An 18,687-nucleotide genomic window follows, 5' to 3' on the forward strand; every position below is an offset into this window, starting at 1 on the left:
GGCCGAGTGGGAAAATGGTTGCAGCCAGGAATGCAGCCGGAATGGCTTCCCCTGGTGGGATGAGCATGTATCGAATGCCAGGGGTTCTAAGACCATCTGCAGAAAAGATATCAGCTTCATTTGCTGCACACTGCAGGGCTGCCAATTTCATAAGGCATTTTCCTGCCTTTCACTCCTGCCCAGCAGCTCATCCATTCTCTATGCCTCTGGGTAAAAGCAAAATAGCAAACAATGACTCCTCAGGAAGTAATTTATTTTTGAAAAATGTGTTGAATCCAGCCCAGAGCTCATGAAAGGAAAGGCTATAAGCTCTGTGACTCAAGAGGGATAGAATGTGGGTGGAAGGTTATGTAACCTTCCTCAGGGCTTGATGGGTGAAGCTCTTCTCCTGCAACATCCTCTGGACCCTTCCCCTCTCATTAACATGTCTGGAACAGACACTGGTCACCCTCTCAACTGGGGGTTGAGGTCAGAAATCTAGTCTGTGGAGGTTAAAAGGAAACCTCTGCTTTCAAATACTTGTAGAATGGGAGTAAGGCAGGCAGCAAGGAGGAGAAGAGAGAAAACAAAATTGCTAAAATGACTATAATCGTTAGAGACAGTGAAAGGAATATGGGGGCTCAATAGATGATCTTCTTCACTTTATATATGTTGGGAAAGTTAAGAAATAAAAGGAGACAGCTCTCTTCTCTCTTTGTTCCTGCTTTGGTTAAAGACATGATGGGTGGAGCTCCAGCAACTGTACTGGATCATGAGGTAGACTGAACACAGAGGCCCCATGCAAAGCAGAAATATGGAAAAAGGCTAATGACAATGGAGACAGAATACAGTCTGGGAATTCCTACCTTGCGATTTTTTTTAATCAGAGAGAAAATAAACCAGTAACTTGTTTAAAGCAAAAAGACAAACCCAAAACAAAACCAAATACACCTCACTAAGTCATCTGAATTTCCATGCTTGCTCACTGCTTTCCTTGGCTTCCCCGTGCAAAGCCATTTTATCCAAGTCTAACAAGTTAGTCAAAATCATCTGGTAGGGACAGATGCAAAAGACAGAGGCGCATAGACTGGTTGACACTTCGGCAGATCTGACATCCTACCTGCAGCCGCAGTACCTTGCTTTCTTTTCTGATGTGAGCACCCAGCCTCACTCTCCGCACACTGACTAGGGTGCCTATGAGGGAAGCCTTACCTAAACCCCATGCAGCTGCAGCAGCCATCCGGGCCATCTTGGCTTGGGTCTCATCATTAACCAGGGTCCACTTTTCACAGCACTGCTGGTGGAGCTGCCCCCTGGAGGAAAAGAATTATATGTTTGGGTTAACCAAAATCACCTCTATGACTTGCCGCTCTTTTGCCTCTTGGGTTAGCTGGGGGCCACAGAGGAAGTGGATGATAGGGACCTGCCTTGAACCAGGAGCCTTTAAATCAGTGGTTCTCAACCTTCCTAATGCCGTGACCCTTTAATACAGTTCCTCATGTTGTGGTGACCCCCAACTATAAAATTATTTTTGTTGCTACTTCATAACTGTAATGTTGCTACTGTTATGAATCGTAATGTAAATATCTGATATACAGGATGTATTTTCATTGTTACAAACTGAACATAATTAAAGCATAGTGATTAATCACAAAAACAATATGTAATTATATATGTGTTTTCTGATGGTCTTAGGCGACCCCTGTGAAAGGGTCATTCGACCCCCAAAGGGGTCGCGACCCACAGGTTGAGAACCGCTGCTTTAAATGAAAAGGACTTCAGCTGGATCACACGACAGAGCAGTGACTGGCAATTTGTTGTTCCTATGGCCTGGTACTCATAATTTATCTGACAGTGAGTTATCAAAATAGGGACCATGTCTAACTTGATGCGATGTGAAATGTCCTGAAAATCTGGCCCCCTTCATAAATATTAACTACCCTCTCTTGCATGCCAATGAACTGTAGCTCACTCCCTTTGGCAGGCTTAGAGAGAAAGCGATCTGAAGAGACACATCTGGACATTCATTTTTAGCTCAAAGCTATAGGGAGAACTGGCTCTTCGAAGGATTACACCCATGGTTGCAGGCTGAAATGAAACTCCAATGAAATCAATCTGCACCGAAGGAAGAAAGCTCTTCAATGGTCTTATGTAGATGCTGCTTATTCTCAGAGGTTTGCACAAATATCATGAATGTGGCTAAAGACTATGAGATATTGAGATTATGAGTGATCTCAACAGACTCTGGTACTCATTTTCCCCCCCAAGTAAAAGCAAAAGTTTATTTAGAAAGTCCAAGAGGTAGAAAAAGTGAGCCAGCTGGGCTGTGTGGGCTCAGGAAACAAATTACAGGGGCAAAAGAAGGGCCCTTGGAGCTTAACGGAGAGAGAGAGAACAAAGGCACACACCTCGAGGGAAGAAGCACGGATAGCAGAATTCAAAGCTTGTTGCCACAAACAATTCAGCATCTCTCTAGTCTTTTGTCAGGACTATCCCTTTCTGGGCCCAGGGTCTAAGGCAGTGGCTCTCAACCTTCTGGCTCTTTAAATACAGTTCCTCATGTTGTGACCCAACCATAAAATTATTTTCGTTGCTACTTCATAACTGTAATGTTGCTACTGTTATGAATCGTAATGTAAATATCTGATATGCAGGATGGTCTTAGGCGACCCCTGTGAAAGGGTCGTTTGACCGCCAAAGGGTTGCGACCCACAGGTTGAGAACCACTGGTCTAAGGGTTTAGCATTGCTTTTCATTTAGAGGAAGGGAGCAAGTTCAATGTGAAACACTATGAATGATTACCCCAAGAGACCAGGCAGAAGCAGTGCAGGAGCAGCATCCTGGGAAGGCAGCCCTGACAGTGGACACAGGCACCACCTTTAAAGCTGCGGCTGTGTCAACAGCTGTCAGAATTCTACCCAGGGAGGTGGGGTTTCTCTCCCCACAGTATTTGTTATGAGCAAGCATGCAAAAAGAAAAAAGAATAAAAGAAAAAAGAATGCAGAATATACTGAGTCCTAACTCTCAAAGAAAGTGTGTGTGTGTGTGGGGGGGGGGGAGGACAGAACAAAATCAAATTAATAAAAAATGTGAGACTGTGTGTGGGGCAAACATTAGGATCTGCTTTCTGACACCTCTCACTGCACACCAGGGAGGAATAGGTAAAGGCTTCATCCCCAGGACTTTGACTTTCCCACCCAGTGTAGCAGCAGAAAGCTTAGAACACCAAGCGGTTGGCTGACTCCCAAATAACCTGTTCTCAAGGATCCAGAGGCCATCTAAGGAACAGGGTGGCGAGGGGGTTTACCTAGGCTCACTTTGGCTGCAGCTGTGGCTGTGTGCATTATGGGGCTGGAGGCTGACTCCTGTAGTTTAGCTTCCTAGAGGCAGATGAGTATGGGCATAGGCGTAGGGTCTTAACCCTTTGCGGTCGTTTGTCTACTCTCAGCCACCAAAGCTTTCTTACCGTTCCAGTCGTATGTCTGCTCTCAGCCACCACAGCAAGAAACCGTACGAATCTTAACTCTATTCATTCATGTGTCAGTTCATAATTTCTCTGAAAGCTCCTAAGTGTCTAAGCGACCTTGTCACGAACCAAAACATTGCCCCGACAAATCGGAGATATCGAAACTCAATATAAACAAACGCGGTCGTTCCACACTCGCCATGCAAAACACCGTGGCGAGTCAGTCGCCTTTTGAGAGTGAAGAAATTGACAAGCTTCGGAGATACTTCGCAGAATTTCAAATAAAGCTTTACAAATTATGTTTAACTGTAATTAGGCATTCTCGCTTGTTAAGATATTTCAAAATAATACTCCAAAATGGCAAAAAGAAAGTTACCGAAAGAAGTGTACTGCGGATCTGAAAGTAACGATGAAGAGTTTTATTTTGGCACCTTGAATACTGACTCTGACGTAGAAAGTGATAACGTTTGTAGTGATTCTACTAGTAGTGACGTAGTTCCAAAAAAGAATGAATAAATCTTGGTTATCCTTCATAATCTTGCATGTTAGTATCACTGCTCTTTCAATGGACATTAATTCCGACCAGTACGACACCCATGTCCAAATTTAATACGACCGCAAAGGGTTAACTCAGTGGTAGCCCTGGATCATTCCACCTCTAGTGAATGCCTGCCTCAGGCATGTTCAGGGTATATATTCAAATCAAAAGCAATTTAGAAATTACTCTAAATTAACTGAATAAACCAAGTAAGGAATCTACATATAATCAGGAAAAGAATTCTGCTTCTTTCATCTCTTTTAAAAATCTTTTAGTCTGCTGCATTCTTAAACCCCTTGGTCAGCATCACTGCCACTTATTCTTTATAGGTGATTATAAAGCTGGAATGAACCCAAGAGGTCCGAGGGAAATGGACTGGGTACTGCAGTGTCAGGAGACCTGGAGCACAGGGCTCTGGGGAGACCTCAGGCCGGCTGTGCCAACTTCTGAGATGCTCAGTTTCCCAACTGTCACATAGGTGGACTAGACACAACTGCATCTAAGATCTCTTCTCATATATCTAAGCTGTCCCTACGTAACCCATCTAAGGAAAGTAGTTGTCTTTAATTTAGAAAAGGTGGGAGGGGAAGGGACCAGGAGAGATTTCAAAGAAGGAAGAAGCAGTCCAGGTAGACCTTGAAAGATGGGGAGGATTTCAAAAACAGGCAAAGGAGCAGAAGAAAAGGTAGGCAATTCAGGAAACTGAAGGAACAAATGCAGAGAAAAATTCTGTGGGGTTTGGAGAAGAGCAAATAGTTTGGCCAGAGCACAGATTCCGGGCAGAGGCTACTGAGAAATGGGCTGAAGAAGTGGGCTGAGATCACAACACAAAAGACTTTGATGTGAGGCTGTGACATTTATACTAAATCATTCGAAGAACTGATTAGAGTTTAATTTTGAGAATATTTACATTTTTTATCTTCCTCTTAATAACATATAGTTGTATGATAACCAATTTGAAAGTTAAAGAAAATTGGTTTTGAAATAATGTAGTTAATTCTTATTAACATATGTTTCTCTTACTTTTGATCAGTACCAGCCAACAGAAAATTCTATGGTGAGGGACATGTTCTATATCTGCCCTGTTCAATGCGGTAGCCACTAGGCACAGTGGCTACTGAGGACTTGAAATGTGGCTAGTGTGACTGGACTATTAATTTAATTAGTGGCCACCACATTGGACAGTGCAGTTTAAATACCTGTTGGACATAAAAAACATACCCCAGCTTTAGTTGCACAAACTGATGGAGCAGATTTCACTTGATCTTAGCCAAAAGGCCGAGAAGCGATGACTGATGGAGCAGATTTGATAGGATATGTTTCCTCAGTTTATTGAGGTAAATGATGAATATGGAATGCTAATTATGAAAATAAATGATAACACTTGAATCTCTCTAATAATGGCTGCCAGACAAACCAATTTCAAATAACTATATACAGACTATTATTTGTATATATATGTGATCCAATGCCTAAGGCTAACTTCATTGACATTAAATTTTCATATACAACATCTTTTATTTGGGAAATATAACTCTATATTAAGAAATAAAAATAGCAATCATTTAGCAAAAGGATATCTGTGATTAGGTACAGAAAGAATATGTGCAGCAAGAAATCATTCTTTTTAGAAGTCTTACTTTGACTTTTCAATTATATTTTTTAAACTCCAAGGTATAAAGTTTTTAAACAAATCAAAATTTGCCTATATTAAAGGGACTGTGGTTTAGTGATGCTGTCATTGAAAAGATGAGGACGCACCTGTAGGCACTCAAATGGAACAGTGGTCTAGACTTGTTAAATGAACAAGACAAGGTGCACAACGGTGTGTTGACTGCATTGTCATAACATAGATGCCTGCGTGCACGGGTCCTCCCTGAAGTCTACACGAGGACCTGGTCCCCGTGCCGGAAGTCTGAGTGGCTGGGAGACTTGGTTTTCACAGTTCCATCACTGTTCTTTTACTATTGAATTCTGTGCTATGTGTATATTACCTTTTCAAAAAATAATGCATTAAAAAAATGAATACAAAGCTGTAGATTAAAAAAATAGAAGCCTTCAGGGACAGAGGTTCCCCATACAGATCCAAATGCAAGGGCACAGGCCTGCGGATTCTATCTCCCCAAGACAGCTCCTTGGAGGTCCGGTGCAGGGGAACCTTACGCTTCGGGTTAATCAGGCCTCTGAGGAGCGCTGCGTGTTCCAGCGTCACCTTCCTTCTGGAAGCTCAAACTGTAATGCCTTTACCCCCCTCACTTCCACATCTAGTAATTCTCCAAATCCCGCTAATGCCACTTCCTAAACATCTCTGGATCCAGCCATTCTCCATCCCCACTGCCTCAGCTTTCCCTCTTTGCCACCATCATCTCTCTCCTTGGATGGTCTCTGAACTTGTCTTGCTATCTCCTCTAGCATACCTTCAATCCTCTCCAATTTTCCCCTAAAGGGTCTTTTTATAAAATAAACCTGTCAATTATGGCTCTTCAAATATTTGGATGGCTGCCCAGTAACCCTTAGGTTAAAGTCCATATGCCTAACTTGGCCTATAAGCCGTACTTGCTACGGTCCCTTTCTACTTCTCCTGCTCACCTTTTACCTCTTTCCACATCACACCTGACCCTCCAGCCATACTGGACTTTCAGAATCTTGAATCTAGATTGCTTGCTCCTCCTCACTGCACAGGTCCAAGTAGGATATCACTCCCAACTGGAAGCTTTCTTAAACCTTCCAAGCCTGGATTAGGATTCTTATTTCCCACAGTTCCCTAGGCTTCCCTGTGTAACTGTATTCACGTTGTCTCCTCCAAAAGCTTGGGAAAGGCAGGGGTTGTGTCCGTCTCATTCATGGCTGTGTCCTTGGGGCCTGGCACAGACACTGGCAATGAATAAGTGCTCAATAATTACTGGTTGAATGAACGAATGGGGGACCATTCTATGTCCAACAGAATGTCAGATAATCTACTCATGGGAAGGTGGTCTGGCATTTTAACTATTTAAAACTATAGTTAAACTATTTATTTTATTTTATTATTTTTTAATATATTGATTTCAGAGAGGAAGGGAGAAGGAGAGAGAGAAACATCAATGATGAGAATCATTGATCGGCTGCCTCCTACATGCCCCGTACTGGGTATCGACCCCCGCAACCCAGGCATGTGCCCTTGGCCGGAATTGAACCTGGGACCCTTCAGTCTGCAGGCTGATGCTCTATCCACTGAGCCAAGCAGGCTAGGGCTATAGTTAAACTATTTAACGACTAGAGTGTGGCACCTTGTTTTAACTATTTTAAAAAAAACTGCACTTGAAAAAACCAAGATGGAGGCATAGGTAAACACCGGAGTTAGCTGCCTCGAACAACCACTTCACAAATATAACTAAAAGATGGAATGGACATCGCCCAGAACGACAGGAAGACTGGCTGAGGGGAAATTCTTCAACTAGAAGGAAAGAGAACAGCATACTGAGGCTCAGAGGAGGCGCAGTGCGGAAAATACAAAGGTGCGGAGGTGCGCACGGAGCGGGCTGGCGGCTGAGGGTGCGGTTGTCGTTTTCAATCGGGAGGGAGTCGCAGACTCTGAGCTCCAGTTCTGGGCGAGTCTCTAGGGACCCAGACTCAATTGGGAGAAGCGGGACTATCTGGCATCGGTCGGAACGCGAGGGCAACTTTCTCTCCAAGGTTTGCAGCGGTTGCTGGGACTCTGAGAGGCAGAGCCTCTGGGGACGGGAATGAGAGCAGCCATAACTGCTCCCTCCACCCGCTCTGTTGATCCCGTGCGACCCGCCCCGCCCAAGCCCTGCGCAGAGCCATTTGCCGGATAGCCTCAGGCAAAGGCTAGATTAGCACCTCCCTAGAGGACAGAAGTTTTCCCACTGCAGACAGAGCTGATTCTCACAGCCAGTTGGCCTGGAGGTCAAATCCCCCTAGTATTAACTACAACAATCAAGGCTTAACTACAACAAGACTGCACACAAAGACCACTAGGGGGTGCACCAAGAAAACATAAAAAAATGCAGAGACAAAGAAACAGGACAAAACTGTCAATGGAGGATATTGAGTTCAGAACCACACTTTTAAGGTCTCTCAAGAACTGTCTAGAAGCCGCCGATAAAGTTATTGAGATCCTCAAGAAATCTAATGAGACCCTCGATGTTGTGATAAAGAACCAACTAGAAATTAAGCATACACCGACTGAAATAACGAATATTATACAGACTCCCAACAGCAGACCAGAGGAGCGCAAGAATCAAGGCAAAGATTTGAAAGGCAAAGAAGCAAAAAACACCCAACCAGAAAAGCAAAATGAAAAAAGAATCCGAAAATACGAAGATAGTGTAAGGAGCCTCTGGGACAGCTTCAAGCGTACCAACATCAGAATTATAGGGGTGCCAGAAGATGAGAGAGAGCAAGATATTGAAAACCTATTTGAAGAAATAATGACAGAAAACTTCCCCTACCTGGTGAAAGAAATAGACTTACAGGTCCAGGAAGCGCAGAGAACCCCAAACAAAAGGAATCCAAAGAGGACCACACCAAGACACATCATAATTAAAATGCCAAGAGCAAAAGACAAAGAGCGACTCTTAAAAGAAGCAAGAGAAAGAAACTCAGTTACCTACAAGGGAATACCCATACGACTGTCAGCTGATTTCTCAACAGAAACTTTGCAGGCCAGAAGGGAGTGGCAAGAAATATTCAAAGTGATGAATGCCAAGAACCTGCAACCAAGATTACTTTATCCAGCAAAGCTATCATTCAGAATTGAAGGTCAGATAAAGAGCTTCACAGATAAGGAAAAGCTAAAGGAGTTCATCACCACCAAACCAGTATTATATGAAATGCTGAAAGGTATCCTTTAAGAAGAGGAAGAAGAAAAAGGTAAATATACTAATTATGAACAACAAATATGCATCTATCAACAAGTGAATCTAAGAATCAAGTGAATAAATAATCTGATGAACAGCATGAACTGGTGATTATAATAGAATCAGGGACATAGAAAGGGAATGGACTCACTATTCTTGGTGGGGAAAGGGGTGTGGGAGATATGGGAAGAGACTGGACAACAATTGTGCACCTAGGGATGAGGACAGTGGGGGGGGGGGTAAGGGCAGAGGGTGGGGTGGGAACTGGGTGGAGGGGAGCTATGGGGGGAAAAAAAGAGGAACAAATGTAATAATCTGAACAATAAAGATTTACTAAAACAAAACAAAACAAAACAAAACAAAATAAACCAAAAAAACTGCACTTGATGCTAGAAAACAAGAATGGAAACCATTTTTTTCTTCCCTGTCTCCATAAATTCCCCAAACCAAGACATAGGCAAGTGTTCTCAACTAAGCACCACCATTGCTTTTACCTAGGACTCCTTTCCCCTCTCCCACTCTCCTTTACCTGCCTCCAACCGTGGCCCTTCCTCCAGGGGGAACTGCAGGATCAGCCTTGGGTCTTGTGAAGTCAGAGCTCATACCATGGTCACTGTTCCCTGAGGCTTTAGTAACTATCTGTTATGTGCTTGTCTCACCCACCTCACAACGGAGGCCTTGTTTTCTGTCTTTTTTACACCTGGAGCATGGCATAGGGCTGGGCACATAAGCAAGCATTCAGTAAAATTGAAGTACCTGAAGAGGGCAGTCATTTGTTCTTTCCTAAACTCACTGGCAAGTGCTAACAAATAGGATCTAGACCAGCGGTTCTCAACCTGTGGGTCGCGACCCCTTTGGCGGTCGCCTAAGACCATCCTGCATATCAGATATTTACATTATGATTCATAACAGTAGCAACATTACAGTTATGAAGTAGCAACGAAAATAATTTTATGGTTGGGTCACAACATGAGGAACTGTATTTAAAGGGCCACAAGGTTGAGAACCACTGACCTAGGCGGTCTTCATCAGTCAGTCAAGGTCGAGAGGCAGATAGAAAGAGCAGGTGCAGATCCAGAGCAGAACCCAAGCCTGTCCTGTCCCAGAGCATGACAAAATCTATGTTGTTTTTTTTAAAGAACCTTTTTTCTATTTAGCACTGAGACAGAACAGAGACAGAAATACTCATGGGAAAATACCAAATGAAACAAACTTAGGGGAGGCCTTTCAAAGCCACTCTCTAGCAGCCACTCGGCCATCACCCTGCTGCAGCTCACCATTCTCCCAAGGCCTCGAGGCAGCGCATGCGGCCCAGCATCAGCTCTGGGTCATCCTTGTTGGTGTCCATTTTCTTATCATAGGCTACAAGGGCATCCTCCCACTCGTGCAGCTTCTCATACCAGGTGGCCTGGATCTCCTGCCAAGTGGAAAAGAAGGACTATGGTGAGGCACGGAGAACAAGAGGGACAGTTTTAATCCACACACTCTTTCCTAAGGTGCCGTGTTGTATGGATGACACTTCACCTATCACAGTATGTCTTGGCCTTGATGGAGAAGAACTTCCGAATGTTTGAGGTATGCTGGGTGATGATAGGAATGTTGGTTCTTGGCACACCGATGGAATGAATGATCCTGGGATAAGCTGAGAGTAGATGTCAGGTCATGCCCTCCCCCATCATTTCCTGCCCAGATACAGAGGCCACCAGAATGCCAGTGTGCAGGGATCCGAGGACAGGAGGAACCATCTGGGACAGCAGGAAGCCCCGAACAGAGCTCCTGCAGGGTGCCAAGGCCTGATCTGCTGGAGTGCTAATGGCGGCCACATGGCAGGGATGGCAACTGCTTGCTCAATGGGGCCAGAAAGTCAGGCCACATCTGCATATTTGCTGGAGGAAAACAGCTCACTTTTGAAAGGCTTTTGATTCTCTGCATCTCTTCATGCATTTTTAAATTTCCAGGAAATAATTTAAGTACAATATAATACCACCACTTAAAATTCTTTGGAAAACCTTTCCCCCTTCTCCTCAAGTCCCCCATCCAACGTTCCTTCCTGCTCAGCGCTTGGCAGCTTCACCAGTGTCAGGGCCAAAGGGTGGATTCCAGCACTGGGCAGATGGCATGCCACGCTGAAACGCAGTGTCAGCCACGTGAGAAGAGGAGCTGCAGACTGTGGCTCTCTAAATGATCAGGGGGCTGTTTTATGTCTCAGTCTGCCCTCCATCTGCCCTCCACCTCAGCTGGTTTTCTGGGCTTCATCACCAGCTTAGTAAATGACTATTTCTCTACCAGACCAGGGCAGTGGCTCTCCAGGGATTTCTTTAACAGTATGATTCTACGGTGGAATTTATATGAAATAATGCAGGGCCCACATTAGTTCCCCCTATTACCCTTCTCGCCTTTGTAAATAAAACTGATATTTGAGTACCATATACACTCATAGCAACTCTGCTAAGCTCGCTGAAAGGGTCTTTTCTTGTTGAACCTCTGTAAGGAGGTCATTTCCATTTTAGGTCGTTAACTTGTACTACCCCCTTGTTTATTTCAGCAGAGCCAATCCCCTCTGCTGCTCCTGAACTAATCCTGCTTCCACCACAGCCTTTTCTTCAGTGTCAGTGGATAGTGGGGTTCCCGAAATGGGCATCTCTGGCTCTGTGGCAGGTAAAACTACCAAAGCTTCATTTTCCAAGCCTGTTTAGACTATGCCTCAACATGAAAGAGAAAACTCACAGAGAAAGAGTGACTGCAAAGACTGTGAAATTAAAAACTCTTAAATTAAGAAGTAACACTGGAGAGTTTCCCGGTTTGCATTTCTATACGGGATGGAAAAGAAAGGAGGGCTAATGACTAATGTGGCACACACAGTATGAACAAGCAGAAACTAGAGGGAGCGGCATATGGAGCAGGTCAGATAGGGGGCAGGATATTTTGAAGTGCAATAGATTGCAGAAACTATAAGGTCTAAGCAATGAATCACACAAAATTCTAATGAGATTGCTGTTACATAAATTGTGCTGAGAAAGCGCAGGCTCTGCCAAGGAAAAGCAAACCATTGTCAAGTTTAATATGATTCAGCTACCTACATATAACAGAAAACCAACCATGGGTTTAGCAGTAACCCTGAAGCTAATGGCCACCTTTAGGACCTGGAGACAGAGGGACTTTCATGTAAGGTGGGCATTCTTAGCCACTGGGGTAAAAACCATCCGTTTGGAGATCACCTGAATACCAGATGACTGTGGCATCCTGGTTTCAAACTGGCACTCACTGTGGTCTAGAGCTCTAAGGCTATCAAAGAAGAGTACATCTTTGTCTGGGTGGACTGCCTAAGTGCCCCTCTGCCAACTTTCTTCCCTCTGCAAACAAGGACGGTGGCATGGATGAATGAGACATAGTTCTTTCTGTTTTGTCATCTGGGGAGATGCTTTCTTTAGAGTCTAGTTACAGATCTATGCTCAAGACAGCAAAATATTCCCTTAGTGGGTTCAGTCCTTGTGTGAAGCAAAAGCCTGGGAAGTAGTCACACTTTCCGTCACTCTAACACACTGGGCTCTTGATTAAAGCAAACCAGAGTAAGTGACCTACACTACTAATGCGGGGTTCCTTATCAGATATATGGACCCAGAACTCCCTGCCCTTCCAGGAAGTCAATGCTAAGCTGATTAAGTCGATGCTTTATATATGGTTAGGAAGTTACCAAAGCACCCTCCCAGGACCACAGAGAGTAATGGAAAGATTTTAATATTGGTAGGGCAAAGATGGCAGAAGAGAAGAAGCTATGTAAGCAATAATGAAATGGAACAATCACTCAATATCAGGTATAAATTATAGTATATTTTTTTCTGGAGAATTGGCCATGGTTTTTTTCTGATGTACTGAGTGTTAACTGTGGGCCAGTGGCAATGCCAGCTGCCACAGATGACACAAAGAGAAGTCAGGTCGGGCCTAAATACCTGGGCTCTGATGCCAGACTGCCCAGGTTCAAGTTCTGGTTCTGCCTTTGACTCCCTCTCTCAGCTCAGGCGAGGTTGTTATCCTGTTGGGACCATAGTCTCTCATCTGTAAAATGGGATAACAACAGTACCTACTCACGAAGCTGTTGTGAGGACTGAATTAGATGAAGCAGATAAAGCACTGAGCAAAGGGCTAGGCGCATGCTAAGAGTTTGATAAATCCCAGCTATTACTGTTTATGGACTCTGTCTTCAGGATCTGTGTTCACTTTGAATAGAGTCCATATAGCCACTGTCTCCTTCGTCCTTAAGATACTGGTAGAGGTAAGTTACATCAGACTGTTACCAATAAGAAAAATGACAAGGAAAGTAACTTTCTCAAGGTCGTGGCCAAGTGCATCCCTGGCCAGGTTGCTACCTCTTACTTTTCTAAAAGGAATGAGGCACTTACCAGCTCTCCGAAGTGTTTCATGGCATATTCCAACACCCCGGCAGCGGCCTCTGGCTGCTGTAGCTTATTATTAATGCTGGGAAAACAAAAGGACGAGGTGGTTATACTCAAAACGTCAGAGCATGGGAGGCGAGGGGTCATTTGTGGGCAGGTGGCTCACCAGCATGTTCGGGACAGTGTTTTGCAGATGCAGAGAGAGAACCAATTACTATTACCACTCAGAAAGCTCAGCCTGAATGATTTCATCTTGATCGCATACTCATTGTGAGGGGGCAGTTGGTGGACAGGAAGCCTTGCCTGCTCGGCCCGTCCTCCAGCTGGCACAGGCTGGTTCCTCTTAGACACTGTAGGGCAGGCAGCACATGTCTGCCTTTTAAAAACTAGCCACTCTGAATCCAAAACTGTCCCTGTTGTATAGCACAACCAGATGGGGTACCTTTGAACTTTGAACTCTTACTTCTTCTACCCCAGTGCCTTCAGTAATAAGAATAACCAAAATAAACAAAAGTCACTGGGCTCTGTGGGCAACACAGAAATGACAGTGAGGCTGGGTCACCCACGTCAATGACAGAAAATCCCGGGGACTGTGGCTGTGCAGCCATCTTGCCTGCTCCCCTGACATCTCCTCTCCTCCGAGTTCAGATGCCCCCTCAGTCCCTCTTCAAGGACCACCACCTACTTCTGCAACAGGCTGCGAAGGAACCAGATTCAGCGTTACCTGCCTGGTCTCTGGCAGAGACACGCCTTTTCCTAACACCCCCCTTCTTTGGTGATGTCACGTGTGGGCAGCATGTGGCAATAGGGACTGGAGGACTCTAACTGTGTTGGGGCAACTAGCAGTAATGCAGGAAGGCCTGGTGGCTGGAATCAGTTCATCAGAGAGGCTGCAAATGGTCCTGAAAGCAGGAGAGCGCAGGACTTAGACCTTGTTCCAGTGGGGTTCTATGTAAGAGGGGGAACAGCAGACGACACAACACTAACCCCAATTCTGAGTTATGGAAGGAGGTTAGGATGGAAGGCACAGGCTTGAGCAAGTCAAAGGACAACATGATTCTTTCTGCTCACAGGTAGGAAGCAAAATGCGACAGACCAACTTGGAAGTCTAGACTGGTTTAACAAGCAAGAAGCCAGTTCGCCTGAGTGCGAACTATTTGACTAGAATTCATTTTTAAGTGGTTTTGGGAAATTCCAGGTTTTCAGTTCAATGTGGTAATATGGCAAGAGATTACTGTTACAAATATTATTATTCTTTTTTTTTTATGAATGCTTCACGAATTTGCGTGTCATCCTTGAGCAGGGGCCATGCTAATCTTCTTTGTATCGTTCCAATTTTAGTATATGTGCTGCCAAAGTGAGCACATAAATATTATTTTTAAAAAATTGAGTATCATTACATTTTTTCCAATAAAACCAAGAGGGAACCGCCCAGAAATATGATGAACCGGAGCAGTTAACATTTGTGAAAGTAATAATCTAATGTCTCATACTTACGAAGCACATTTCAAACAATCTTTCCAACCTCTCACTGCCTTGACCTCACACCTCCCTAAGAGAACGAAGGGAAAGGTATGTTCAGCCTGTTTTACTCCTGAGGAGACTAAGGCCCACACGGGCAGTGATTTCCCCAACGCCTACCGTGACTGGGGACAGTCCCCCTGTGACCAAAGCAATATTGTGCCTCTTCTTTATTACGGTGAGGTTGGCGGTGAGGCAGCTTTGGACTTGGAGTCAAAAGACTTGGATTTGCATTTCTGGAAGACCAATTCTGCTACTTATAAGCTAAGGTGAACATAACTAAGTCACTAACTTTGAGTTTCAAATTTCTCATCTATAAAATGAGGCTAAGCCCTGGCCAATGTAGCTCAGTTGGTTGGGTGTCATCTCATACACCAAAAAGTTGCCGGTTTGCCCTAACTGGTTTGGCTCAGTGGATAGAGCGTCTGTCTGTGGACTGAAGGGTCCCAGGTTCGATTCCAGTCAAGGGCATGTACCTGAGTTGCGGACACATCCCCGTAGGGGGTGTGTAGGAGGCGGCTGATCGATGTTTCTCTCTCAATGATGTTTCTAACTCTCTATCCCTCTCCCTTTCTCTCTGTAAAAAATCAATAAAATATATTTAAAAAAAAAAAAAAGTTGCCGGTTCAATTCCTGGTCAGGACATATGCCCAGGTTGTGGGCTCAGTCTCTGGTTGGGGGCATGCAGGAGGCAGTGGATTGATGCTTGATTGATGTTTCTCTTTCTCTCACATAAAAGTTTCTCTCTCTAAAAATAAATAAAGTGGGGCTAATTCTACCTCCTTCACAGGGTTCAGGGAATTAAATGGAATAATGGATATGAAATTGCTAAGCAGGCCCTTATAAATGCTTTTTCCTTCATCTGTTTTTGTCCAAGAATAGAAGTTGTTAGAAACAGTTTTATGCTTTTATAGAAAAAAAAACATACATCTTAGGTTGAGGCTGGAGCCAGCACTAACAGACCATCAAGTTCCAAACGCATCCTGTAGAGGACTAGTCAAATAGCCCAAGCTCTAGGCACCAGGCTCTGTAACCAGAGGTGAAGGTCACGGTACCGTGGTCCCTCTCTTTTACTTACAGGAGTAGATAGGCAGCCCCATGTGGGATCTACTGGGCAGGCCCCCGAGTGCTCAGGCCCAAGCAAAGCAGTGAGCCAGAACATTCTCCCTAAGTTTTTTGCTGTAGAATTCACAGAGGCTTTCTAAGCTGAGAACGAAAAGCTAAATCTAAAAGGACTAACCCCACCGCACTTCCATTGTGAAGCACTTTCCCATTCCTCCTGACCCCAAAGTCAGGTTCTCAATGTTGTTGCTCACTCACATGGGCTGGGTGAACTTTAAGGATAATTAATATCACTGGGTATAGATTTGTGGTTATCTAGTTCCTTGAACCAAGTAAAGATTTTGGAAGCATAAGAAGGCAGGAAAAAAAGAAAACCAGTTATCTACTAGAGTCCCAGTGCACGATTAAATCATGCACGTGTAGGGTCCCCGAGGCCTAGCCTGCCATCAGGGCCATGTCTGCCACCCCGCGACACTCCACTGACACTGCCGGCACCCGGGGGTGGGGGGTGGGGGTGGGAGTTGGGAGGTGGTGGGAGGGCCCGAGAGATGCTCTATGCACCTCCTGGTGACCAGCTGTTTGGTTGTTCCGGCCACAGGCCTTTTATAATATAGATAATCAAATATGTAATATATCATATAAACATAAATAACTACATATTTTATATATTATTTATAGTCCTAATGTGGACTGTTGGGATGGTCCTGGTAGGAATATAACTATTTTGATAAGGAAAATAAAGTATTCTTTGCCTGAATGGTGTTAACTCTAAGGATGAAACATTAAAATCTAGGTGTTCTAACAACTATCTTCTAATCTTGTGTTCTGAAACATATTCTATTTTTTTAAAAAATATATTTTATTGATTTTTTACAGAGAGGAAGGGAGAGAGATAGAGAGTTAGAAACATCAATGGGAGAGAAACATCGATCAGCCGCCTCCTGCACATCTCCCACTGGGGATGTGCCCGCAACCCAGGTACATGCCCTTGACCGGAATCGAACCTGGGACCCCTCAGTCCGCAGGCCGACGCTCTATCCACTGAGCCAAACCGGTTTCGGCAATATTCTATTTTCAAGAAAAAATTAAAAGTATTACCAAAGTTTGCCTCACTAGGGATAAAGCAACACAAAACCAAAAACAAGTGAAAATCTCTTCCCGTGCCACTCTCACACTCATTACACATTAAAAATAGTTTCACAAAAAGTGACCAAAGTTAGGGAGTAGTGACTGGAGGCCTCAGAGAAATACAAATTTTACTTCGCTGTTGCTATGGCTTGGATATACCTCCACCACAACTTTGCAAATTAAAAAAGAAAATTCCTCATATGGCCCCACTTCTTGAAGAGAAAGGCCAAATAAGTCATCTGCATAATCCTTCCCACCTGAATGTGTGTGGAGGCAGACGAGGATGCAGACAGCCCTGGGGAAAGAGAGGGGCCAGGCTCCTTCGAGGGACTCCTGACTCGGCCTTCAGCAAGGCAATCACTGAGGAATTACAACCCTGACTAAATGGACTAAAACACACCCATGAAAAATGAGAGGGATCAGTCTGAGTCCCTTTCAAATATTAAGTTCTTGGTCCCTCATTTGAAGACCTGAAGGAAAGAAGAGGACTGTACACACCCACTTTTGACTATTCAAAGAAGGGATTTTTAAGTGAGCCAGCGGTTATCACCTGTTTAATCTTTCCTCCTTCCTGTTTTTACTTACTTTCCCATAGGACTTTGTCCCTAAGCTACGCTTCTCTATCCGTTTCTTCCGTGGGGTCTCCCATGCATCTACAGGCTGCTGTTGAATGCAAATACAGACGTGGAGGTTCTGGAAAGGTAAGAGAACAAAACTCTTGGTGCTCAAGAGTCTGTCGTCTTGTTTGGGACTTTAGCTTTTTCCCCTTCCTCCATGACTTCGGCGCTCTATCATGGGAGACAATGTATTATAACGACAACAGAAAGATACCTAAGTTTATTGAGAGCTCACTGTGCTAAATGCTTACATGTGCTATCGCAACCCCATGAAGTAGACACTATTGTTTATATTCCCTTTTTAATATGAAGAAACTGTGGCCCAGTAGGTCACAGGCTATTGGATGTCATCCTTTCCCTTAAAAAACTGTGCCATTTGAAAGGCTCTTAAATAATAACGAAGAGTGTACTGTAAGCTCTGCAATGGGAGGGACACTGTCTTAGTTTTCCACTCTGGGCATCAGTAGGCACCCAGTAAATAACTGTAAAATGAATGAATAAAAGCACTGGACGGGATGTTTTGATTAGCTAACTCTCTAATTGGCCATTCAAGAGAAAGGAATCCTACTGCACCTTCATCTTAACATCCTCACTGATATTATGGCGAACACTCCCCTCCAGCCCCTAAGCTCCCATCCCCTAGTTTTTTATTTCCTTTCAGGAGGTACTAATATGCCTTAAAGTCTCCCAGTGCAATAGTCAGCCATGCTGCCACAGCGAGCTTTTCCGAGGCAGCTTGTTCAAGGCTGCCAGGCTGGCAGACAGAGCTCAGATTGCAATGTGTGGGATAAATTAGCCTCCATGGAAACTCAGTAGTTCCTAGTTACTAAGTCCCCAGTCTCCTCCCTACTTGGGTGACACAAGCCTGTCCTTTGAAATATTCCCCTTTTAAACTCAGATGTGGTTTTATGACACTGGTGGGAGAGACTGCTCTGAATCTACAGAGCAAATGGAAACTGCCTATGACGTTTGGCTCACGGGAAAAAAAGCACCTTTGCTCAAAAGCCCCCCTAATGAGGAGCTCTCGTTTTATGGGGCAGCTGGGAGCTTTCTACAGCCAGTTCTCTAAACACTCCCTTGTGTGCCCCTCAGCTCTCCCCTGTAAATGCTGGAGCCTTAC

General features: G+C 44.4%; 1 protein-coding gene and 1 non-coding gene across 7 annotated transcripts in view; both read right to left on the bottom strand.

Annotated features, from left to right (window-relative positions):
• Positions 1–18,687, bottom strand: part of MTOR (mechanistic target of rapamycin kinase) — a 119,222-nt gene that overhangs the window by 32,156 nt on the left and 68,379 nt on the right. For all 6 annotated transcript variants that reach the window (XM_036347881.1, XM_036347882.1, XM_036347879.1 and 3 more), the window contains 3 exons: positions 13,246–13,321; positions 10,123–10,262; positions 1,192–1,292 (listed from right to left, as the gene is read on the bottom strand). In XM_036347881.1, the coding sequence (XP_036203774.1) occupies positions 1,192–1,292; positions 10,123–10,262; positions 13,246–13,321 (317 nt within the window). The remainder of the gene's footprint in view (positions 1–1,191; positions 1,293–10,122; positions 10,263–13,245; positions 13,322–18,687) is intronic.
• On the bottom strand, positions 14,498–14,604 carry LOC118677827. Its single transcript, XR_004974553.1, has one exon. It is a non-coding gene; the product is annotated as a U6 spliceosomal RNA (small nuclear RNA).

This window comes from Myotis myotis, unplaced genomic scaffold (assembly GCF_014108235.1).
Source record: "Myotis myotis isolate mMyoMyo1 unplaced genomic scaffold, mMyoMyo1.p scaffold_m19_p_2, whole genome shotgun sequence".
In the NCBI taxonomy this organism is placed as follows: domain Eukaryota; kingdom Metazoa; phylum Chordata; class Mammalia; order Chiroptera; family Vespertilionidae; genus Myotis; species Myotis myotis.